This window comes from Furipterus horrens, unplaced genomic scaffold (assembly GCF_987537825.1).
Source record: "Furipterus horrens unplaced genomic scaffold, mFurHor1.1.pri manual_scaffold_13, whole genome shotgun sequence".
In the NCBI taxonomy this organism is placed as follows: Eukaryota; Metazoa; Chordata; class Mammalia; order Chiroptera; family Furipteridae; genus Furipterus; species Furipterus horrens.
Genome location: NW_028327183.1, coordinates 59,483,523 through 59,509,164, shown reverse-complemented (window position 1 = coordinate 59,509,164; position 25,642 = coordinate 59,483,523). Strand labels below are relative to the sequence as shown.

At 45.1% G+C, this 25,642-nt stretch overlaps 2 protein-coding genes and 1 long non-coding RNA gene across 3 annotated transcripts in view; all 3 read left to right on the top strand.

Annotated features, from left to right (window-relative positions):
• Positions 1-25,642, top strand: part of LOC149995687 (uncharacterized) — a 276,448-nt gene that overhangs the window by 94,100 nt on the left and 156,706 nt on the right. The gene's annotated exons all lie outside the window — the stretch shown is intronic.
• Positions 1,850-8,843, top strand: LOC149995697 (uncharacterized). Its single transcript, XM_090261471.1, has 2 exons — positions 1,850-1,987; positions 5,849-8,843. The coding sequence occupies exons 1-2, from the start codon at positions 1,954-1,956 to the stop codon at positions 8,677-8,679; spliced, it is 2,865 nt and encodes a 954-aa protein (XP_090117597.1). The 5' UTR covers positions 1,850-1,953; the 3' UTR covers positions 8,680-8,843.
• LOC149995696 (uncharacterized) lies at positions 11,379-13,774 on the top strand. Its single transcript, XR_016507911.1, has 2 exons — positions 11,379-12,077; positions 13,156-13,774. It is a non-coding gene; the product is annotated as an uncharacterized LOC149995696 (long non-coding RNA).

Genomic DNA, 25,642 nt, shown 5'->3' with positions numbered 1-25,642 from the left:
ATGGAGAGGCTTTATGAGAAGATTACCTTACTGGTGCTTGGATCGAAAATTTCAAACTGGGTAAGATTAGGTTTCTGGGAGAGGTTGAAACTGCAATTATATCAAGTATTAAATCTGGTTTGGTATCATGGGCTTTCAGCATCAGTGATGCCATTTTGGGCCTGTGGTTTATTATATAAAACCTTTTGTTCTGAAGCACAAGTAACATGTGAACTTGCAATTGGCATCCGAATTGGGGGCCAGACTTCCGATTCTGATCCTGAACCAAAACCAATTTTTTCGTGTAGATAGTGTCAGCACTGCACGTTAACAGAAAGCAAAGTCCTCCGCTCTACGTAGGAGGAGCATCAATTCACAGGACCTTTGCAGTGCCAAACATTCCAGGGACTCAGGACGGAGAACTCCCCTCTTTATGACCTCCAGGCTCTGAGAACTACATTACCCATGAGACGGTGCGCTGCGTTGAGCCAATCAGGTCAGGAAAGCGTTTCCCTGAGAGTTCATCAACGTGGGGCGGGACTTCCGGCATCCTCCTCCTGGCGGCCATTCTTGTTACCGTTCTTGTGAGTTTATTCGGCTTTGGATGGCTGTACCGGTTATGAGGAGACAAAACGGGGGTAGCGCGAAGGAGTCGTAGTCCCTGCCGCACAGACAGGTGTCTGAGGCTCGGCGACGCCTCCCGTGTGCCCCGCGCCAGCTTCTCGCCCGTCGCTCCCGCCCCGCTTCGCGCGCACAGTCCGATGGCGGCAGCCGCGCGGAGGCGATCGGCTCGGGTGAGTGCGCGTCCCCCGAGCCCTCCCCTCCTGCCCCACGCAGCCGTGCATCCCGGTTCGGGGCGCCGGTCACGTCGTGCAGCCTAAGGTCCCGCAGACGGCGTTTAGGTGGCGGAGCGCAGGTCCTGACAGGGATGCTACCTGGTCAGAGAGAACAGGGTGCGGGATGCGGAGGGTGTCCGTGCTCGGCACCTCAGGAGGGCGCTGCGCGCGGAGATGCCGGTGAGGAGGGAGGCGGTCTCGGTCACTGAGGCCGGTGAGGAGGCTCCGATGGGGTGAGTGGCCGGGAGGGTCCTGGAGGCAGCGGAGGAACTGAGGTGACAGGACCCCGAGGGCAGAGCTCCTGCCTGTTCGCCGCTGCAGGACCCACCCAGGTGTGTGCTGTGCGCTGTCGGGGCCTGAGGGGTTTCGGTCTTGCTGGTGGGTAAGGCCTGGGGCAGATGGGTCACCTCTGAGTGTCGCTGCGCCCGGCGTGGACACCGTCAGGGCTGGGGTTAACAGTGGAGCAAGCCCGCTGTGGCTGCTGAGTAGGCACACGGGTGGAAGGGGGTCGTGGGCGTCTGACGGTCACATGGGCTTCTGGGAGGAGAATGCCAAGCAAGAGTCCGCTGCGCAGAGGAGGCCGTCAGAGCAGCCCCTCCACAAATGCGGGGCTGGAGGAGCTCTGCCCGGGACCGAGGGTGTGAGAGGAACAACCTACAGAACGTGTGGGTGTAGAGAAAGTGTGAGTTATGGCCCCAGGGCCCTTGTATTGGGGTGAAGGGTGAAGCCTGAGCCCACCTTTGTCTGTGTCTTGTCACAATCTGGAGACCCCAAGGGGATTAATTCCAGGACAGATGGGGCCCTACAGGGCAGGAGCATAATTGGATCACATCTGTGTGCCATCCTGCCTGATGTGGCTGAGGGCTGAACGTAAGGAATAAAGGGGACACTGAGGAAAGGGTGGGCACCCGTGGCAGCTGGTTATGGAATTCCTCTGAGGTGGGGAGCTTTGGAGGAGGACGAGGTGGGATGGATGTGTGGGGACGTGTGTTGTGGACACTCAGAGTCAGAATGTTCGTGTTTCTTCCTGTCCCCATTGTAACAGGCCAGCGTGACGTTTGAGGACGTGGCCGTGCACTTCTCCTTGGAGGAATGGAGGCTGCTTGATGAGGCCCAGAGACGCCTGTACCTGCGTGTGATGCTGGACAACTTTTCACTTATATCGTCTCTGGGTAAGAGCCACAGCCTCACCAGTGACTTGGGCTGGACTCTACTTCATTCACCCCAAGACCTTTCTCAGTCCGCAGGTGTGGTCACAGGCACTGCTGGCTGTTCCCCTCTCCGGGTAGTTGCTGCACTGCTGGGGCCGGTTTGTTTGCACCGCCCTCTTCTCTGATGATGCTTGTCTTCTCAGTGTCTGCGTGAATGTGTCCAGATCCGTAGCACTTCTGCATCCCAGGGTTTGATTCCTTCTTTGAGGTGTCATTTCCTCCTGCCAGCCTGGGTCAGGAATTGCAGGTGTTGGTAGGGTCATTACTTACCTGAACCATGGGCTTTTCTTAAAACATTCCCCTACATAGTGTATAGTCTTTAGGTCTGTTTCCCCCCTTTTTTTAAGCCTTGTCAAGATATAAACTTGTGTATATTAAAGTGTACGACATGATGAATTTACCTATGATGAAATAATTGCCACAGTGAAGTTAATTAAACATCTATCAACATAAATTTACATGACTATTTTTTTTATGCTAAGAATGCTTAAATTTAAAGTATATAACATCATTAACTATAGTCACCATGTTCTTAATTTCATCCTCAGTACTCACTTATCTTTTATTTATTTAAAGTATATTTTATTGATTATGCTGTTACAGTTTTCCCAATTTTTTTTCCTTTGCTCCACTTAGCCCAGTACCCTCCTTCCCTCCAGCAGCACCCCCTAACCCTTAGTTCAAATCCATGGGTTGTGCATATAAGTTCTTTGGTTTCACCCTTTCCTGTATTATCCTTAACTTTCCTCTCTATTTTGTACCTACCAATTATGTCTCTTAGTCCCTGCACCTTTTCCCCATTTCTCCCCTTCCCTCTCCTGCTGATAACCCTCCAGATGATTCCCATACCTATGATTCTCTTCCTATTTTGGTTGTTTGCTTAATTCGTAAAAAGTTATTTATTTATTTTTAGAGAGAGGGGAAGGGAGGGAGAAAGCGGGCGAGAAACCTCCTTGTCCAAGATATATTGATCAGTTGCCTCTCTCATGCCCCCAATCAAGGACCTGGCCTGCAACCCAGGCATGTGCCCTGACTGGGAATTGAACCACTGACCTTTGGGTTTGCAGGCTGGTGCTCACTGAGACACACCAGCCAGGGCCATTATTTTTAAAAAAGTAACCTTTCCTTTCTCTTGCCTTTCTCAGGTGCCCATAATGCAAATATTGTTGTCTTAGGATAACCCATAATTTATGTAGTCTCTCTTTGCTCTCTTTAGTTCTTCTGATTATTTTTTCCTTTGGATGATATTAAAAGACCTACTTTCAGTTTCAGAATCTTTTTTGATCAAGTAAACTGTTGATGCTATCTATAGCATATTTTTTCATTTCATTTATTTTCCAGCACCATGATTTCTGTTTGTTTTTTGTATATTCTACTTGTCATCTGAAAATCTCATCTGTATATTGTTTTATTTCATTAAATTTTCTGTGTGTGTGTGCGCACACGTGCGCACACTTGTCTGTTAACTTGCTGAGTTTAAGTTACTTATTTTGAAGTCCTTTTCTGACCATTCACATATCTGCATTTCTTTGGGATGATTGATAAATTATTGTGTTCCTTTGGGTGGGTGGGTGTCATGTTTTTTTTCTTTCTTTCCTTCTTTTTTTGGGGGGAGAGTGGGGTAGCCTCATGTAGGTGTCTGTACATTTCACAGAGCAGATTTTCTTCCAGACTTTATAGAAAGGTTTTGGGAAGGTAGATCTTCACCTGTGTGTGGTGTCACTGTGCGAACTTGGTAGGCTGTTGCAGTTCTCAGTACAAGAAGGCGCAACAGCTTAGTGTCTGCCGCTGTTCAACATTAGTGAAACAACAGCCCAGGCTTTGGTTGCTGGGGACTTCCCAATTTTGTTCTCTCATGGAAAATGTTTTGGCTGAGTGCTCTATTTTGGCACCAAGTGCAGGGCATCCTCATAGTAATGGTGGAATTGGTGTTTTAATTTTAGGCACCTATGGAGCAGATGTGAATCTGGATTCTAGGGTATGAATAGAGCAATAGCATGTCTAGGATCTTATATACTGAATTGCCCCCAGGGGCATTGTGTAAGATGCAGTCACACACTGATCATTGCTGGAGCCTGTAACCAGTGCACAAGTACACACAGAGAGACAGTGTCTCTGGTGTCTGAGGAGCTGGGTACCCCACAGTGATCATGGCTTCAGTGCCTGAGACATGAGCACTCATGTGACAGTCATGGAATCAGGTTCTCCAGTATGGGCATTCCAGGAACAGTTGTGGCTCTGGGCCCTGAGGATTGTGAGGTGTGGCTGCCCTAGTCCTAGAATGGAGGAGGGGGAACAACTCACCTACTATTGTCCTGTAGGTCACCTGTGGTGATGGCTCTTGGTGTCCTCAGTGTGGAAGCTGCTAGTATCCTCTGTGGAACAGGCAGCTGGGTCCATACTGACAGTCACGGGGCCTCTGCTGAGCATACTGTGGGGGTCCTCACCTGTAGCAAGAGCTGTCAAGGGTCTCTGTGGCAAAGGTTCCTAGGGTTTTCTACAGAACAGGACATTGGAAATACTATGACATCGACCCTTCAGTTGGTACACATGGCTCCTGCCTTTCTCATTTCTTATCCTTCTCCTAGTGTCTTCACTAAGCTGACGTTACTCTTTGTGTAGATATTCTTTTTTTTTTAAGCTTTATTTTATATTTTTTTAGAGAAGAAGGGAGGGAGAAAGAGAGGGAGAGAAACATTGATATGAGAGAAACATCAATTGGTTACCTTTAGAACGCGACCCAACTGAGGACCAAACCCACAACTTAGTCACGTGCCCTGACTGGGAATCAAACTTCCAACTATTTGTTTTGTGGGATGACATGCAACCAACTGAGCCACAGCAGCCATGGTACTATAGTATCTTACTTAGTTGTACTCTTTAGTCCTCTGAAGACCAATTTTATTTGTGGATAGCTGTCTTAATATTTTGTTAGTAATGAAGGCTGGTTTCTTCCACCATCATGCTGACATGACTCACTTAGATCTTTTTTCTGGGTCTATTATGTGCTGCATTGCTCTGGGACAGTGCTGGCCATTTTCTTGTCCTGGTTTTTCCTTGTGTCATTTTTTTTTCTATGTAGCTGCCCTGGTAGGACTTTAAGGGAAGAGTTCTTTCTGCATGTATTATAAGATTGATATCTCTTCAGCCATGGCAAAGTGGGCTCACAGGAGGTGTGGTACTGGTGAGTGACAGCTGTGGAGATTGTGAAGTCAGGACCTCATTCAGATCCTATCAGGAACATCAGTTTTTTTCAACCACAACCATTTCTACTTTTTCCATATTCGACACTTTGCTGACTTGTCAGTGCTACTACTCATCACTTCCACTGTGATTTCCAGCCCAGGGATAGTTGCACCTCCATTCCCACATTTCACCCGTTCTCTCACCCTTCTTCCTATAGTACTCTTGAACATTGGCCCTCACATTTCGTGCTCTGAGACGTTCATAAATCTATGTATTGGTATAGGACAGCAGCTAATATCTTGCAGTTGCATAGTTAATGGGCTTGCTTGCATGCTTCTACCCAACCTCATGTCAGCATCAGAGAAGGATATGCAGGAAGCTATTGCCAGAGGAAATGCATTGTAGGCCCTGCCTCTCTTTGTCGTGTCATACCCGGTCCAAATATCCTTCCCCTGATGGTGTTTGCATTATTTTATGACTCTAGATGCCCAATAATACACAACAGTCATCCAGTCCTTCAGTTGAACTTCCTCATTTTGTAGAACATTTCATGTATTCTCACTTACATGTGACATATAAATATGTGTGATGAGGTTCTCTACTCTCTATAGTCAACCAGCATTTCTCTGCATTCAGGTTGCTGCTGTGGAGCAGTGGATGTGCAGAAACCCACTGAACAGAACGTTTCTGTACGAATGTCACAGGCAAGGAATCCCAAGGCAGCTTCATCTTCCCAGAAGAGCCACCCCTGTGCGAGCTGTGGGCCCGTCTTGAGAGACATTTTCAACCTCGTTGAGCAACACGGAACACAACACAGCACAACACTACTGAGGTGTGGGGCATGTGCAAAACGATTTCATTTCAGTGCAAAGTGTCCCTCGTACCAGGAGCACCAGCATATGGGACAGAAACCTTTCAGAAGTCGTGTGGACAGGGCCTCATTTGTGAAGAGCTACAGGATCCATGTCTCAGAGAGACCCTTTTCCTGTGGTGAAGCTGAGAAGGACTTCCTGGCCAGCTTGGGACATCAGCAGCAACAGGACACCCATAAAGTGAAGGAGCCACAAAAAGGCACCCATTGGGAAGCAACATTAGAAAGCAGAAAAAATCATTACACTTCCGGGCCAGGCAAGAAAGCCTTTAACCCCCAACACATACTTGCTGAGGATCAGGCTGTCCATACTGGAAAACAGTGTTTTGTGTGCAGTGAATGTGGAAAAACATTCAGGTACAAATCCTCATTTGTTACGCACTGCAGAGGCCACAGTGGGAAAAGTTTTCGCATATGTAGCAAAAGTAGAAAATCCTCTGGTGGAAGATCAACCATCACTCATCATGAAAAATTTCATACAGGAGCAAGGCAGTACAAGTGCAGCAAATGCGGAAAATCCTTAAGCCCCAAAACTTTCCTCATTCCTCCCTGGGGACAGCACAGTGAAGAAAACAGTTATGTATGTAGTGAGTGTACACAATCTTTTAGTCATAGCTCAGTGTTCATTCCTTATCAGAGAGTTCAAACTGGAGAAAAGCCTTATAAGTGTAACGACTGTTCCAAATCTTTTACCTCTGTTGCTGCTCTCAATTATCATCAGAGCTCTCACACAGGAGAAAGGCCTTATGGGTGCAGTGAATGTGGGAAATCTTTTATTTCTAGGTCTGACCTACGTTATCATCAGAGAGTTCACACTGGAGAAAGACCTCATGAGTGCAGTGAATGTGGGAAATCTTTTATCACTCGTACTGCTCTTCGTTATCATCAGAGAGTTCACACTGGAGAAAGGCCTTATGAATGTAGGGAATGTGGGAAGTCCTTTACCCGAAGAAATAACCTTCTTATACACCTAAGAGTTCACTCAGGGTATAGGCCTTATGAGTGCAATGAATGTGGAAAATGTTTTACCTTTAGCTCTAGCCTCCGTTATCATCATAGAGTTCACACTGGAGAAAGGCCTTATGACTGTACTGAGTGTGGAAAATCCTTTAACAATAGGTGGACACTTGTTCGACACCAGAGAATTCACACAGGAGAAAAGCCTTATGTGTGCAGTAAATGTGGCAAATCTTTTACTTGTAGCTCCACACTTCAGTATCATGAGCGAGGCCACCTTGGAGAAAGGCCTTATGAGTGCAGTGAATGTGAAAGATCTTTTACCACTAGCTCTGCCCTTCGTTACCATCAGAGTGTTCACACAGGAGAAAGGCCTTATGAGTGCACTGAATGTGGGAGATCTTTTATCTCTAGGTCTGACTTCCAGTATCATCAGAAAACTCATTCAGGAGAAAGGCCTTATGAGTGCACTGTATGTGGGAAATCCTTTATTCGAAGAAATAATCTCATTTTACATCAGCGAGTTCACACAGGAGAAAGACCTTACAAGTGTAGTGAATGTGGGAAATCTTTTAACAATAAGTCAACACTCATTCAACACCGGAGAGTTCATACAGGAGAAAAACCCTATGTGTGCAGTGAATGTGGGAAATCCTTTACTTCGAGCTCCACTCTGTGTTATCATCTGAGAACTCATGCGGGGAAAAGGCCTTATGAATGCAGTGAATGTGGGAAATCTTTTACATCTAGTTCCACCCTGAATTACCATCAGAGAGTTCATACAGGAGAAAGGCCTTATAAGTGCAATGAATGTGGGAAATCTTTTACCTTTAGCTCAAGCCTCCGTTATCATCACAGAGTACATACCGGAGAAAGACCATATGAATGCAGTGAATGTGGAAAAACCTTTAAGGATAGATCACAATTTACTAAACACCAGAGAGGTCACACTGGACAGAGGCCTTATGAGTGTAGTGAATGTGGGAAGTCTTTTAGCCACAAATCTTCCCTCTCAATACACCAGAAAATTCATAATAGAGAAAGGTCTTACAAGTGTAGTGAATGTGGTAAATCTTTTACCTCTACCTCTGGCCTTGGTTATCATCGGAGACTTCACAGGGGAGAAAAGCCATATCAGTGCATTGAATGTGGGAAATCTTTTACCAGTAGCTCAATACTTGTTAGACACCAGAGAGTTCACACTGGAGAAAGGCCTTATGAGTGCAGTGAATGTGGCAAATCTTTTGCCAGTAGCGACACCCTGTCTTATCATCAGAGAGTTCATACAGGAACAAAGCCTTACAAATGCAGTCAGTGTGAAAAATCTTTTGCCTCTGGTTCCACCCTCCGTTATCATCAGAGAGTTCACACAGGAGAAAGGCCTTATGAGTGTGGTGAATGTGGAAAATCTTTTATTTGTAGTTCCAAACTTCGTTATCATCAGCGAGTTCACACAGGAGAAAGGCCTTATGAGTGCAGTGAATGTGGAAAGTCATTTAGGGATAGTTCCCAATTCAGTCAACACCGGAGAGGTCACACTGGAGAAAGGCCTTATGAGTGCAATGAATGTGGGAAATTTTTTATGCGAAAATCTACCCTCTCTCAACATCAGAGAGTTCACACTAAAGAAAAGCCTTAAATGTGTTGAGAATATGTAATTTTTTTGTTCAGTGTAGCAGTCCTGAAGGAAACTCTGAGGTACCACCTGTCTCAATCTAAACTGTTACATCTGAATCAGCACAGTGAGGAGATTCCTTTTAAGTTCCATTCATGTGAGAAGCGTGTATAAATACATTGTACTTTCTTACTTGCTCAGGACTCTAGGTTTATGGTGCAACTAGATTCTGTGATTGTAGTCCTTTCATCTTTACCATGGGACAGGCTTACAGACTTTCCAACAGTCCACACCCTAATGTGCTCAGGGAAGCTGACCTCTTGTTCTCACACATGTTGAAGTAGGAATAATCTGAGCACTGAGATGTCTTTTTTCCCTTTATGACTAATTTGGACTTTGCAGAACAATGACTACTTGTTCCAGGGACTTATTGGTCTCATGTGATACTTGTGATGAGTTTTCCAGCTAGCAATTCATAAACCTAGGAAGTGCCTGCCATGCATTGCTTTGGCTTGTACAATAACTGAGGCCTTACTCTTTTAATTCCACATTAATCTTTATTTTTAAATTTATTGATTTTTAGAGAAAGGGGAAGAGAGAAATATTGACTTGTTGTTTCACTTATTCATTCATTTGTTGATTATTTATGTGTCCTGATGGGTTTGAACCCACAACCTTGGCATATTAGGATGATGCTCTAACCAATTGAGCTCCAAAGCCAGGGCTCTCCTTTAAAATTGGTGGTTCTTTTTACTGTACAGGGTAGTTTATAAACGGATTTGGGCTCTACAAGTGTTAAGAGGTGAACTTTTTAGGGGTCTCAGACATTCTGTTTGTGGATAAACTGTATGATGGCAGAAAATAACTGGCCAGTTTTGACCAAATTTGCATGGCTGTCCACAGCCTCCTAGAAAAGAGCGAAGGGCTTTCTCGTTCTCATTTCTATATGTGTTTTAGGAATCTCAGAGATTACCCTGAGGAGATGGCAGGTATGAGATCCTTATATAGGAGAGTAGCATGATTTTTCCTTTACCCCCAAGCAGATACCACAGATTATGTTAGCACTGTCAAGGAGTTATCTGCCCCAGACCTACAGAAAGTCATGTGCCCTGATGTCCTCAGTTCAATGGGCTGTGGTCAGTGGTTGAAAGACTAGGTCCATGAAAAACCATAGGTAGTGCAGAAATAGTGGCTTATTAGGCATTGAAGGAGACTGCAGCCAGCAAGATGGAACATGCTTCTTCTAACCACGCATCCACAATTGTTTCTGCAACCATGACTGTAGGATCAGTGTACACAGATCCTGAGAACTCCCAGACATGGTTATTTTGTGTAGCCTAGGTTTGTTCATTTAAAATAAATAAATAAATAAATTGAGTCTAGTTGACCCACTGTATCCATGGGTTTCTCATCCTTGGATTACACTAACCGTGGGTGGAAAATATTTGGAAATAAGTGTTATATTGTTACTCATATGTACTATATAGTTAGGCCTATATTGGTTATATGGTTGTGACTGTACTGAACATGAACAATTTTTCTTGCCATTATTCTCTAAAACTACAATATAAAAAATAATACAGAATTTATTTTGTGTTATGTATTACAAGTAATCTAGAAATGTGTTAATGTATACAAGAGGATGCATGTAGGCTATATGCAAATCTTATACCAGTTTATATAAGGGACTTGAGCATCCAGACTGGTATCTGCAGGGTCATGGCACCAATCCCTGGTAGACATTGTCTTTGATTATAAAGTAAGAAATATTACATGGGTAGCCCTGACTGGTGTGGCTAAGTTGGTTGGGTGTCGTTCTGCAAAGTGAAAGGTCGCCAGTTCGATTCCTGGTCAGAGCACATGCCAGGGTATGGGTTTGTTCCCAGCATGCAGGAGGAAACCGATCTATCTCACATTGGTGTTTCTCTCTTCCCTTCTCTCTAAAAAGAAAGAAAAGCTTTTATTTTTATTTTATTTTTTTAAAGATTTTACACCATGTTTATTGAAAAAAAGGGAGGTAAACAGGTTAGAGGTAAGAGAAAACTCCCAGACCAACTCGAGGGTTCCTAGGAACAGGGAAATAAGAATGGAGATTCCTACTCCACCTCAAGAGCCCCTAGGAGTTACCTCAAGAAATAAAAGTTTTTAAATATATATATATCTTACGTGGGTAAAATCATTTCTAAATGGGTAGGACATAATCATTGGCTGTATAGGGAAGAGAGAATTTTTCTATGGGAACTAGAGGTAGAACTTGTCAACACCAGAAACACCTGAAGCTGCAGAGAATTGTTATAAGAGTTTATGCATGCCAAAATTATGACATATGCCTGAGACCAAGATCTCAGATGCTCTTGAGAATAAGTTTTCCACATTCTTTTATGCATTCGAAATTGAGGGTACATGGAGTTTAGCAAAAGCAGAGTGGGAAGTGGAAAACAGGATAGTTAACAAAACTGTATGCTCCCTTGAGGGTTCATGCTGCCATGGGAGGCTATTACTTCTGGAATTCCAAAGGAGTATTAACCTAGATGCACATAAAAAAGACAAGGCTGCTTTAGAACTAGTCACTAAAGAAGTTATAGGCCTGGGCATGACTCTCTACCATGCCCTTCCTAGTTAGGAATTTCTGATCAGATCACCCTGTGAGGCTACTTTCCATGGAAGCCCACCCCCTTTTTGGTACACAACTGCTACTACTTGTTAATCCAGTTCAGAATGTACCTCTTTCCAACCATGGCTCAGTATGGAGTCATTTTTATTGTTCTTAGCTAATCATAATAAAACAAAATACAAGTATACACTTCAGACTACACACATTTGAAGCAATTAACAATGCTGCTATGCCTGGACTATTTTGTGTGTGTAACTGAAAGATATGCCCTTTTAGATCCGAAGATTTGAGAGCATCTCAAATATTTTTGTCTTCTGGGAGCAGATGGAGCTTCATGAAACATGAAATTATGTCTGGCTGCAATTAACAATGGGCAAAGACTCCGTGGAGATAGATACAGTATTCGGCAGGATCACTGCTCTACATTTCTTGTAGGCCGTGATTGAGAAAAACTGTTGCCTCCTCTAGAGTCCCAGGAACTACATTACCCAGAAGTTCCTGCGCGGAGTTAAGCCAGTGACCAGGATGAAAGTGTTTCCTTGAGGTTGACTTAGGGATGGGACTTCTGGGTCACTCTTCTGGCTGTCATTCTTGCGGCTGTGTGTCAAATAAGGCTTTGGATTTTATGTCAGTTTTGAGGTGACAAACTGGAGAAAGTGCGAAGGAGTCGTTGTCCTTGTCCCACACACGTGTGTGAGGTTTCCAGAGGACACCTGGGTGACCGGTGTGAAGGCTGCCTCATCGCCTGTGGATCCTTCCCACTCTGCCCAGAGTTGAAGCAGCGGCTACTGTCAGTCGCACAGCTGAGGTCAGTGCGCGTCCCTGGGGACCTCCCACTCACCCCACTGAGCCCTGCAGCCCTGGTGCGGGGTGCCCATCTCGTCCAGCAGCCCACCCAGTTAGGAGGCCGAATGCAAGTCCTCCTGGGAGTGCTGCTACCTGGTCAGAAAGAACAGGGTGTGGGATGCGGAGGGTTTCCTTGCTCGGCACCTCATGAGGGCGCTGCGCACGGAGATGCCGGTGAGGAGAGAGGCGGTCTTGGTCACTGAGGCCGGTGACAATCTCCGATGGGATGAGTGGCCGGGAGGGTCCTGGAGGCAGCGGAGGAACTGAGGTGACAGGACCCTGAGGGCAGAGCTCCTGCCTGTTCGCTGCTGCAGGACCCACCCCAGTTGTGTGCTGTGCATTGATGGGGCCTGAGTAGTTTCGGTCTTGCTGGTGGGTAAGGCCTGGGGCAGATGGGTCACCTCTGAGTGTCACTGCGCCCGGCGTGGACACCGTCAGGGCTGGGGTTAACAGTGGAGCAAGCCCGCTGTGGCTGCTGAGTAGGCACACGGGTGGAAGGGGGTCATGGGCGTCTGACGGTCACATGGGCTTCTGGGAGGAGAATGCCAAGCAAGAGTCAGCTGCGCAGAGGAGGCTGTCAGAGCAGCCCCTCCACAAATGCGGGGCTGGGGGAGCTCTGCCCGGGACCGAGGGTGTGAGAGGAACAACCTACAGAACATGTGGGTGTAGAGAAAGTGTGAGTTATGGCCCCAGGACCCTTGTATTGGGGTGAAGGGTGAAGCCTGAGCCCACCTTTGTCTGTGCCTTGTCACAATCTGGAGACCCCAGGGGGAATTAATTCCGGGGTGGATGGGGCCCTACAAGCCAGGAGCATAACTGGATCACATCTCTGTGCGTTCCTGCCTGATGTGGCTGAGGGCTGAACGTAAGGAATAAAGGGGACACTGAGGAAAGGGTGGGCACCCGTGGCAGCTGGTTATGGAATTCCTCTGAGGTGGGGAGCTTTGGAGGAGGACGAAGTGGGATGGATGTGCGGGGACGTGTGTTGTGGACCCTCAGAGTCAGAATGTTCATGTTTCTTCCTGTCCCCATTGTAACAGGCCAGCGTGACGTTTGAGGACGTGGCCGTGCACTTCTCCTTGGAGGAATGGAGGCTGCTTGATGAGGCCCAGAGACGCCTGTACCTGCGTGTGATGCTGGACAACTTTTCACTTATATCGTCTCTGGGTAAGAGCCACAGCCTCACCAGTGACTTGGGCTGGACTCCACTTCATTCACCCCAAGACCTTTCTCAGTCCGCAGGTGTGGTCACAGGCACTGCTGGCTGTTCCCCTCTCCGGGTAGTTGCTGCACTGCTGGGGCTGGTTTGTTTGCACCGCCCTCTTCTCTCCCTGCAGCCCCAATACTGATCCCTTTTAGGGAGGATTCAAGGTCAGTACTATTGCATTAAGCTTAATGAATTGAAACCATGTCTGTGTGAATGTGTCCAGGTCCACATCACTTCTGTATCCCAGGGTTAGATCCTTCTTCTAGGTGTCATTTCCTGCTGCCTGCCTGGGCCAGGAGTGGCAGATGTTGTCAAGTTCATTACTTTCCTGAACCATGGGCTTTTCTTTAACACTCCTGCACAGTGTATAGTGCTTAGATCTGTTTTGCATTTTTCTAGGCTTTTTGAGATATAAACTTACATATATTAAAGTGGACAATGTGCAGATTTTATAGATATGGTGAAATTATTGCCACAGTGAAGTTAATTGAACACTCATCAGCATATAAAGTTACCTTATTATTATCATTTTTTTATGGTTAAGAATACTTAGGATCGCCCTTATTGGTGTGGCTCATTTGGCCAGGCATGGTCCCTCAAAGAGGAAGGTCACCAGCTCAATTGCTGATTAGGGTACATTCCTGGGTTGTGTGTTTAGCCCAGTGTGTGGGAGGCAACTGATCAATATTTCTCTCTCACATTGATATTTCTCTGTCTTTCTCCCTCCTTTCTCATCTATAAAAATAAATAATAAATAATTTAAAATAAAAGTTTAAGATATACTCTCCCTCTTTTAATTCCACTTTGATTTTGGTTATCCTTCTTACTGTAGGGGGTAGTTTAGAAACTGATTTGGGCTCTACAAGTGTGAAGAGTTGAAAAACTTTTAAAAGTTCTCAAATTTGCTCTGCTTGTGGAGGAACTGTATGATGGATGAAAATAATTTGCCAGTTTTGACCAAATTTGCATGGCTGTCCATAGCCGCCTAGGAAGGACTGAAGGGCTTTCTGGTCCTCATTTTGATTCTATGAGCTTCAGGAGTCTCAGAGATTACCTTGAGGAGGGGACAGGTATGATTACCTCAGGTATGATACCTCAGGTATGTATGAGAGTAGCATGATTTCTTTTATGTGGGTCTTTGTGTTCAGACATTTTCCTTTAAAATTGCTGGGTTAGTAAAAATAGTCATATTTTATATACATATCTGTACTTTCTCTTTTGCACTGAACTATGTATCTTGGACATACTAACCTACTTCCTGGTTTCATTACTTGATGCCTCCTTATAACTACACTTAGGGGGCCTAAAGTTGCCTATTTTGGTTGAGGGGGGGTGTTTTAATTTTATTTATTTATTTTTAGAGAGAGGGAGAGAAACATCAATGTGCAGTTCATTGCATCCTGCATGGCCCCAACTGGTGACCTGGCCCCACAACCCAGGCATGTGCCCTGACTGGGAATTGAACCAGCCAGCAACCTTTCTGTTCTAAGGCTGGCACTCAATCCACTGAGCCACACCAGCCAGAGCATTGCCTGTTTTTAAAAAATTCATGCTTTGTGCCTCTCTAGCTACAAGGGGGAAAGAGCCAGGTCAAACTCACTGATCTCTCCTGTTTCGTACAAGATACTTCCTTAATGGCAACAGAAAACTTTTTATGTACCAAGCATATTCCCAGGACAGTTCTCCCATGCCCTTGTTTCCCCAGGACCAAAAGCCAGTACTAGGTAATGTTGGTGTTAAGTCTGAAGCATAAGGAACCACTCCTAAGCCTTGGGATCCAGATCCATTCTCTCATTGGGGTTGGGGTCAGGTTTAGTCTTCTTGCCCTACACGAAGTCCTAGAGGCAGCAAAAAGTGGTATATCATCGGGGCTGTGTCCTGTTCTGTGGACTGGTCTTCGAGATTGTCCTCACACTTGGTGCCAGCACAGTTCTGGTGCCAGAGGTGGAGCGTCAACTTCTAGAAGGAGAAGAGGGGACTCAGCCTCTGATACCAGTGATTAGGATGCCTACCAAGGAGGAGAAAGCTGTGATTTCAGTGGCTTGTGGCACCTGGGTACACCTGACCTCTAATATGAGAGTGTGGGTCTCTTAACACTGTGGCAGCAGTCTGGAAGGCAGGCTGAGGCTTCAAATCATCCCCTGCCCAAGTAGGGCTCACCCAGAGGAAACAGTTACAGAATTTCCTGTTGGCCTCCATAGTCCCAGGCACTGAGCTCTTTGCCTCCACCCTCTGCTCTCTGATTCCCTGTCCCTGTGCAGGTTTGGAGAATGCCTTGGCAGGATGAGAAGATGCAGCCTCATCTGCTGTCCCTTCAAGGTTATAGCCCTGTGCTGTCCACTGTCCAAAGCCTGAAATTAGTTGCTTCATGTACTTTGTTGAGTTTGAGTGCATATTGTCCTTACAGTCCCTAGGAGGTAAAAAGTATTGCAGTGGAGATGCATAAAATATAAATTAATTTATTGGCTACAGTAGATTCTTGAAGACAGTGGTGCTTTATTCTCTAAGGTTATCTAGAAATTTCAATCTGCACAAAAGGAATAGGGAGATACTCAGGAGACAGTGAGATGATTATAATATGGTTTGTTAGAACAAGCCATCTTATGATTTCTACACGACACACTGGAAACATACTGATTTAGAATCATTGGAAATCTTTTGAGAGAAAAAGAAGCATAATATTAACTAAGATACTATGAATGCATAAAATGTGCTTTCAGCCCTGGCTGGTGTGGCTCAGTGGATTGAGTGCCAGCCTGCGAACCGTAAGGTTACTGGTTCCATTCCCACTCAGGGCACATGCCTGGGTTGCAGGCCAGGTCCCCATTTGGGGGCATGCGAGAGGCAAGCACACACTGATGTTCCTCAACCTCTATTTCTCCGTCCCTTCCCCTCTCTTATCTAAAAGTAAATAAAATCTTTAAAAAAATAAATGCTTCCATACGTGGTAACATTTATGGATTGAGATTCTTTACATTTCTGCTGAACTTGCTATTTTAACTTATGTTCTTTTACTCACATGTTGTGTGTCTTTTCTTCTACAAAATGGAAAGTTTTCATTCTTGCATTCTTCAGAGACATGTTACTATAATTCTCCTAAGGATTCCATTTACAATTCATCCTAAAAGCAATATACAAAAAAACAAGTAAACTTGATACTGCCAAAAGAACTTTTTTTAAAAAAACAAAAACTCACTCCAAAGAAATGGAGATCTATGAACTGCTATACAATGATTTCTAAGTAATTGTGTTGAGAAAACTCGGTAACCCAAAGGAGAACAAAATTAAGAAAATAATACTGGAAAAAAATGAGTACTTAAGAGACAGAAATCAGGAAAAAGAAAAGGAAATCTGGAGTTGAATACAGTGAGTGAAGTGAAAAAAGTGCAAGACACGTTAAGAGCAGACTTGATCAAGCAAAAGAACTAATCTGTGAATTCACAGACAATGTTTGGACTCATCCATTCAAGGAAGAAAAAATAAATCTCAAACAACTTAACCTTCCACCTCAAGAAACTATCAAAGGATGAAACTAAGTCCAAAATTACCAGAAGAAAGAAAATACATTTTTGAGCAGAAATACATGAAAGAGACATTAGAAAGGGAAAAGGAATGATCACTAAGACTAAGAGTTTTTTGAAGTTAAATACAATGGACTAATCTGTAGTTAGATTAAAAATAAAAGAGGTAAGACACAAATAAGTAAAACCAGAAATGAAAGATTAGACATTATACTGGATACTGCAAGACAGAAAGGATCATAAGAGATCACATTCTTGTTGCAGATGAAAACGTCTTAGATAATGGAAAATCCTAAAGACCCCACCAAAACATACTAGAACTAATAAATGAATTCAGTAAAGTTACAGGACATAAAGTCATACAAATATCAGTTCCATTTCTATACACTAACAATAAAATCCTTGACAGGGAAATTGAGAAAGCAGTCTCATTTACAACAGCATCAAAAACTATACCATACTCAGGAATTCAGCCAAGGCAATGAGAGGTCTAGATAGTGAAATCCATAAAACTGAAGGAAGAAAGTGAAGACACACACAAAAAGGAAAGACATCCGGCATTCTCAAATTGGGGGAATTAGTATTGTTAAAATGTCCATACTACCCAAAGCTATCTACAGATTTGAGGTAATCCCTATTGCAATACCAATGGTATTTTTTTTTTCTCAGAAATATAAACAGAATCCTAGAATTTGTATTGAACCATAAAACTCAAGTAGCCACAGTAATCTTAAGCAAGAAAAACAGCTGGAGGTCTCACACCTTTGATTTCAAACTATATTACAAAGTGATAACAGTCAAAACACTATGATACTTGATAAAAATAGGTACATAGATCAGTGGAACAAAATAGAGAACAAAGAAAAAAAAAACACATACAGTTATTCTATCTTTGACAAAGGCCCTAAGCACAGTAATGGGGAAAAGAATAGTGTTATCAATAAATGGTGCTGGGAAAATGGAATATGCAGATGTAGAACAGTGAAACTGGACCCCTATCTTAGACCACTGACTCACAGAAATGAACTTGGAATTCATAAAAGACATAAATGGAAGAACTAAAAATATAAAGCTCCTTGAAGAAAACGTAGGGAAAAAGGTCCCTGAAATTAGTCTTTGCAATGAATTTTTGGATATGATCCCAAATGCACAAATGAAAGCAAAGCAAACAAGTCAATCTACACCAAACCAAAAGCTTCTGCACATCAAAGAATAATCAACTAAAGGAAAACAAAGTCTACAGAATGGGAGGAAATATTTGAAACCTTTTATCTGATATGGAGTTAATATCTATAGTATACAAGGTGCTCAAGACTCAATAGATAATGAACAATCCTACTAAAAACTGGCAAAGGACCTGGAGAGACATTTTTTTCTAAAGAAGATATATAAATGGCCAACATGTGTCATGTATGAAAAAGTACTTTTCCTCACTATACCAGGGAAATGCAAATAAAACGATGAGATAGCTATATTAAAAGGAGTAAGATGATATTATTAAAAGGACAAAGGATAAGTGTTGAGGAGGGTATGAGGAAAAGAGTGCCCTTGTACAGTGCTGGCAGAAATATAAACTGGTACAGCCATGTGAAGAACAGTATGAAGGTTCTTCAGTAAATTCAAAATAGAACTATGTGACTCAGCAATTCCACTTTTTTAAAAAGGTTTTATTTATTTTTTTAAAGAGAGGGAAAGGGAGGGGGAGAGGGAGAGAAACATCAATGTGTGGTTGCCTCTCATGCGCCCCCCCAACTGGGAACCTGGCTCATAGCCCAGGCATGTGCCTTGCCTGGGAATTGAACCAGCGACCCTTTGGTTTGCAGGCCAGCACTCAATTCACTGAGCCACACCAGCCAGGACAATTCCACTTCTTGTTCAACATTCAGAAAATGAAATCAGGCTGTGGAAGACATTGGCATCCTCATGTTCACTGCAGCATTAGTCACAGTAGCCGAGATACAGAAAAAATGTTAGTCAACAGATGTATTTTTTAAAATGTGCTGTGTGTGTATAGTACAAATACAGAAAAACATTGCTTAGTCTTAAGAAGAAAGAAAGAAATCCTGCCATTTGTGAGAACATGGATAAATATGGAGGGCATATGTTAAGTGAAATAAATCCTGAGAAGACAAACACTGTAAAGTTTCACTCATGTGTGAAATCTACAAAAATTTAAAAGTTGAGTTCATATAACAGAGCTGAGTATCAGGGGAGTTGGGGTGTGGGTGATTTAGGTCAAAGGGCACATGCTTTAAAGTTATAAGGTGAATAAGTTCAGAGAATCAAATGAACAGCATGGTGATAATATAGTTAATACTGTATTGTACACTTGAAATTTGTGAGAAGAGTATCTCAAGTCTTCTCACACACACACAAAAGGACAACTATGATGTGATGTGTTAATCTGATGACAGCAACAATTTCAAATTATTTACATAATATATTCTTTAAAGATAAAATTTTGTAGCTCAAAAAAGCTAGGCAAGGAGACTCCCAACAGGCCCTCGAGGTAGACCGGGAGCTTCCCTCTTACCTCTAACCCCTTTCCCTCCCTTCCCTCAATAAACCTGAGTGTGAAACCCTAAAAAGCAAACAAAAAAGGCTGGGCATGTGGTCGGGGGAGGAAAGAGATAGGAATACTACTAAAAACACCATAGGAAGAATAGCCCATGGTCCAGGTAAGTAGTTATCATAATAATGTCTGCAATTCCTGGCACAGGCAGGCCCTAGGAAATGTCAGCTAAAGAAAGGGAGCAAAACCTGTTACAGAGACGTGCCCATGGAGCTGGACACATTCATCTGGCCAGGGAGAGGGCAACGAAGGTATACTCCATGGGGCTCGTTGCAAGACTACTGACCTCAAATCCTTCCCTAGGAGGGTTTACTGCGGTATGTATCGGGGCGGCAGAAGGAAGAGGGCGGTGCAAACACACCAGCTTTGAAAATACAGCAACAGCCCAGAGAGCTAGAGGAGGGAGCAGCAGTGCCCGCAGTGCACATGTTAGGGCGCACCCTAAGCGAAGGGGCGCGGGGAGACGCAACGCCTAGTTCAGGACAGTGGGGTGGGCCCAGCACAGGGAGGATATAAGTTGAAAGTTCTCCAGCATCACGTGGAGGTGGAGGTGTTACTTGCCTCATCAAGAGGCACCATTCCTTCCACGTGGAGTACTAGGCCGCTTCGTCAAAGGTGACACCAAGCTGTCGGGATTAGCACCGAAACCACGAACTGCCTCAGAGCCTCCTATCCAGCTCACACATTTCCGTCTGTCCATCCTCCTCGCGGCTCCAAGGCTGGGGCCAGTGACTCTTCGGACCTCCCAGACGGCGGCTGTTGCGGGGGGCGGGGGGCGGGGGTGGGACAGACGTGCCGTTTAAGCTTTGGATCTGGCCTGCATCCCTCCCACCAGGCGGTTCCACTGAGCCTCCCCGATCACGCCTCCGAAACGGAGGCACATGGCGCCCGCCTTCAGTCCCCACACCAGGCACCGGGACCGGCAGCCGCGCTGCCCGTGCGCACACGCCGCCTCCTAGCGCCTTTGGCCACACAGCTCCGCCCGGCCCGCGGCCCACGGCCCCCGCAGTGCGGAGCAGCGCAGCCACCGGCCAGCAGGACCCCGGTCCTCTGACGGCAGCGGCCCCCGGCCTTCTCGGCGCCGCAGCCGGGTTCGGGGAGGAGGGGGCGGGGGCGGGTTTCGCTCGCCCGGGATTCCCAACAGTCGAGCCTCCGCCCAGGAGTTGGGGACCCCCGCTGGTGCAGCCCTCGGCCAGGGAAAGCCCCAGATGAGGGTCCCGTCCTGCCTCTGAGTGATACTCATGACCCACCTCCGCGCTGCACTTGCTGTCCCCTCAGGAGCCACCACCCTCCTCTCCCCTCAGCCCCCTCACGGGCCCGGGCTGCAGGACGTGACAGGCGGGCCCCGCGCCCGGACCGGAGGGTTCCGTGAGGTGAGGGCCCCGGGGACCAGCACGCCCCTCGGCCGGGCGCGTCAGCGCGGCCCCGGCCTCCGGCCCATCCGGGAGGGAGCGGCAGGAGCAGGGGGAGCCCCAGGCACGGCGCTGCCTGCCTCGGCCGTGGCGCGGGCCACTGGGGATCCAGTAACGCCTAACGCATCCCGTCACCTCCACCCCAGTCTCGCCGAGGGTAGAGAGAGCAGCAAGAATGGCAGCCACCGAGGCGGCCGCAAGGCCCACCCCGATCGTGATCTCTCAATGGTTCCTCTTTGGGGTATTTCGGCGCGGGGTCTTCTGGGTAACGTAGTCCCTGCAACTCTAGAAGCGGCGGGAAGCATGTTCTCCACCGGGTCCAACCACGGCATTGCATGCGGGGCATTAGGAGGGAAGCAAGTTTGACCTCAACAGATGGAGATGGAGGGGCTTTACTGGTGGTTAAAACGAGAAAAGAGACGTTACTTCAGACTACAGGAAGCAAAACTGAGGCATTCCCTTATCTATGTAAATGGCTGTACCGTTCCATACGCATTCGCACATATAAGTCCACGCATACCTGGCAACATTATGTTACTGCTCTTCAAGTGCATGTAGCCTGAAGCACTATTCAGTACTGTGTCGCTATGTTTGGTCAAGAAGACAAGGTGCCATGTAGGGCCGTGAGAAGAGTATTAGGCTGCCCTGAAGCAGGTGGACACACTAGAGCTCTGCCTCTGGTTCCACAGGAAAACCTCTCGCTTGCCTGTGTCGCGGCCTAGCGATTGTGTCCCACCCACTGATGAACACTTTTATCTGTATAGTAATTCTTAGTACATATGCTAACATGTATTCAAATTCCTTTTAATCTTACATATATTTCAACCAGAGACCAACGTAACTAATACAATTCTTCTAATAGACTACTTTTTGAGTTTTATGATCACAGCAAAATTCAACAGCAGGTGGAGATTCTCCCTATACCTCTGCCCCCGATACCTGCATAGCCTCCCTCAATATCAATATCCCCCCAACCTGAGACTTTTTACAATTTATAAATCTACACTGATGCATCATCGCTCAAAGACTGGTTTACATAAAGTTCACTCTTGTACATTCTACTTGTTTGGACCAATGTATTGTAAACAAAACTTCCAGAAGGCTGTTCTGAGAAATTGAAAGGGAGTTTATTCCGATAGGATTTGCAAATCAGGAAACACAGCCTTCAGTATAAACCAAAGACATATTCCAAATAGGGAGAATGGAGCAGGGTTTTTGAAGGTGCTTGTTGCAAGGGGTGACAATCAAAGAGACAGGTTTCTAGGGAACAAGTTCACAAACATATCATTCAGTTCTGATTGGTGGAGCCAACTGGACCTTGTGTTCAGGTGACCCAATTGTTAGCAGGTGAAGTGTGAGACAAGAGCAAAAAGCAGCCCTGGCTGGGCTGGTGTGGCTCAGTGGGTTGAGCACCGGCCTGCGAACCAAAGCATCCTGGGTTCGGTTCCTGGTCAAGGCACTAGGCCTGGGTTGCAGGCCAGGTCCCCTGGTGTGGAGGGTGTGAGAGGCAGCCGATAGATGCTTCTCTCCCTCCCTTGCTTTCTCTGAAGAGAAATGAAATCTTTAAAAAGAGATAGGGGAGCAGTATGAGAGGGTACCCCCAAGACCCCAGAATATATTTATGAAAAATTGTGTGTTTATTCTTGCATGTTTAAACTTCAGTCCCCTTCAAAGTACTCTTCATTTGATGCAGTACAACAATTGAGGCTTTTTTTTCCATTGCTTAAAACAATTTTTGAACTTATTGATTCTGATGCCTTTTAGTGCTCCTGCTGTTTTCGTTTCACCTCTTACACATCAGCAAAATGTTTCCCTTTGAGAGGTTTTTTTCATCCGGAAAAAAAAAATGTCACTCTGGGTGAGATCAGGTTAATAGGGAGGTGCGTCATGGGAGTCATGCTGTTTTTGGTCAAAAACTGAACCCTCAGCAGGCAGGTGCGCTCATAAATCACCCATCATGATATGGGCAAATGCACTGAAAGTCTTCCAAAAAAAAAAAAAAAAATTCACTGAAGCCAAATGCAGCTTCTCACAATACCAGCTGGTACACTGACACAGACAGGTTCCTAGGACACTCACCTAATGGTGGAAGATGTACTACAACGGGCCCGCGCACCACAAGATAATTCCAAGTTCCTTTGGTCCCCCTTGTATATGATTAGGCATCTATCAACATCCTAGTCCAAGTTCAGGTCTGCAGAATGAAGAGTTTTGGTCAGTTTTAGTACAGACAGTGTTGCTTGACAACAGCACAAGAAGTAGCACTTATACGACAGCAGCCACACTATGGGAGATTTTGGAGCCCAAAGAGCAAAGTCATGCTTTGTAAACTCCTTCAGAGGCTAAACTGCAAAATGCACAAAAAAATGTTGGGCCACAAATTATGGTATTAAAGTTCTTATAAGTCCTCAATGTAATGACATGTATGCACCTTCATATCACAGTGTGTTACTGGCATAAAAATTCTCTGAACTCTGCCTATTCATTCCTCCCTACAGGGCCTGACAATAAGCTTTTGATAGCCAGGGCATCCATTTTAAAGACATCCATCAGGAATAAACATTGCCAGCTGTGTCACACAGCTACTAGGTAAAACAACTGGATGAGAAAGCAGGCCTGCCCACCCCCGGAGTGCTTTAGAAAGCCCTAGGTCACCTAGCTAACTGACTGCTTACTTCCCTGTACCTCCACACCTTAATTCTCGACTTCACATTGTTATTTCCCAAAGTTACAAAGAGTTGGTCAATGCAAATGCTTTTAGTCAGCTGTCTGCTAGGTAGTAATTATGGAAGTTAGGATTCCATCCTCCCAGAGAGGGGGAGACAGAGGCCTTACCCTTCCTGATTACACTTCATTCAAAGGAGTAGCACTCAGGTTCTTAAGACACTTCTGAGGTGAAAAAAACATACATATTTACAAATGTAAGCCCTTGTTAGTAACTACAACAAATACTAAGTTCTCCTGGCAGCCTCGAGCTTCTGCATTCTGGCATTTTAATTGAGGCCAAGGTCAATGTAGAGCTGGAATTATCCTAGGGACTGGGCCTTATGCTGCTGGAAGCCATCCTTGAGTTCAGTGAAGTTTCCTAATGCAGTGGTTTGAACAGAATTCTTATTAAAAATTCAGTTCTTGCCCTGGCTGGTGTGGCTCAATGGACTGGGCCCTGGCCTGTAAATGGAAAGGTCACTGAGTTATAGGCCAGGTCACAGTTAGGGGTCAGGCAACCAATAGATGTATCTCTCACACATTAATGTTTCTTTCTCTCCCCTCCCTTGTAAATACAATCTTTTTAAAAAATTATCTGAAATAAAATCTTTTTTAAAAATTCAGTTCTCAGTGTCAGATTCCAAAGAGGAACTGAATAAATGTCAGCATATCAAGTAAGAGGTGCTAAGTGAATAAAAATGCAGCTCAATGATTTGGACACAATAATTAACTATAAAGACAGGAAGGTATTTTGTGTGGGAATTGCAGGCAAATACCCAGATCTGCATGTCTTCTTCAGACTGGCAGTATCTCACATTCATCTTCCCTGCCACAGCTCTATCTGGAGTATTTTTTTTTTTCTCTGCTCATCGAACATATACAGATGGATAAAACCGACTCTAACTTTTTAGCATTCACCTATTTAAACTGCCGATGTTTATCAGCTTGTGCTTCCAGGCGATGCATTGAGCAGGGCTCTCTGGAATGTGTGCATATGGATTTGTAAGCACTGGGAGCATCTGAAATATTTTTACTCCTGGGAGCATGCTGAATGAACTTCAGTGTCTGAAATTGTCTACAAATTCATGGGTAATCAGTCACAAGACAGTCATGTGCTGCATAACACCGTTTCCATCAACAATGGGCTGCACATGTGATTGTGATTCCATGAGTATAAAGGAGCAGAAAAATTCCTTCGCCTGGTGACATTGTAGTCCTTGTAATGCCATAGCTCAATGCATTACACAAATGTGTACCACTGTGTCACAGCTGCCTACAGTACAGTAACGTGCTATATAGGTTGATAACCTAGGAGTTCTAAGAATAACAAAATTTGTCACCCCAAAACGTCTGTTTGGCATAAGGATTATTTCAGGCTGGTTAATTTTAAGAAACAGCATATATGAGAGAATCTCTGAAAGCCAAGTAGAAGTTCCTCTTTCTAAAAGACATTTATAAGGAAACTGTTATATTTATGAGAGCTGAAGGAAAAAGAGGATCTTAACTGTAACCATCATTACTAATTTTATTCTCGTTAAATTGATCCACATCCCGTCTTATGTAGATTGTATTTTAAAAAGCACTGGTCTCTCTCTACTAATAAGGAAAACCACTTTGACCTGCCCCAAATGGAAGTGTACCATGAAATCTGAAGTCCCAGTGAGCTCACAGGGTCTGCTCCCACTGTTGAAAAGGGAAATCAGTAACAGGCGGGGAGCATTAGAGTCAGCATGACTTTCTCCAGACAAGGCAACAGAAAGGCAGAGGATCAGCTTTCTGAGGGTGTGCATGCATGCCACCTGACGCTGTCTGTGAGCCTTCTAAATTCATCTGAAACAATGCATGAGCATGACTCAGGCCTTAGAAGCAAGAGAGGATGCTGCAGCCTCCAGGAACATTTTACTCAGATTGTGTTGTTGAGAAAAATATGTGAGAGATATAGATGGTAAATATATTCCTTGGGGAGGTGCCTGACTTACCATCTCTTCTGAGAACAGCCAGTCACCCACAACATTGCTAACTGGGGCATGGGGACACTTGAATCAACCAGATGGGGCCAGTCAGCCCCACTTCTGTGAAATCTGGAAGAACCTCAAGCTGGGCATCGAG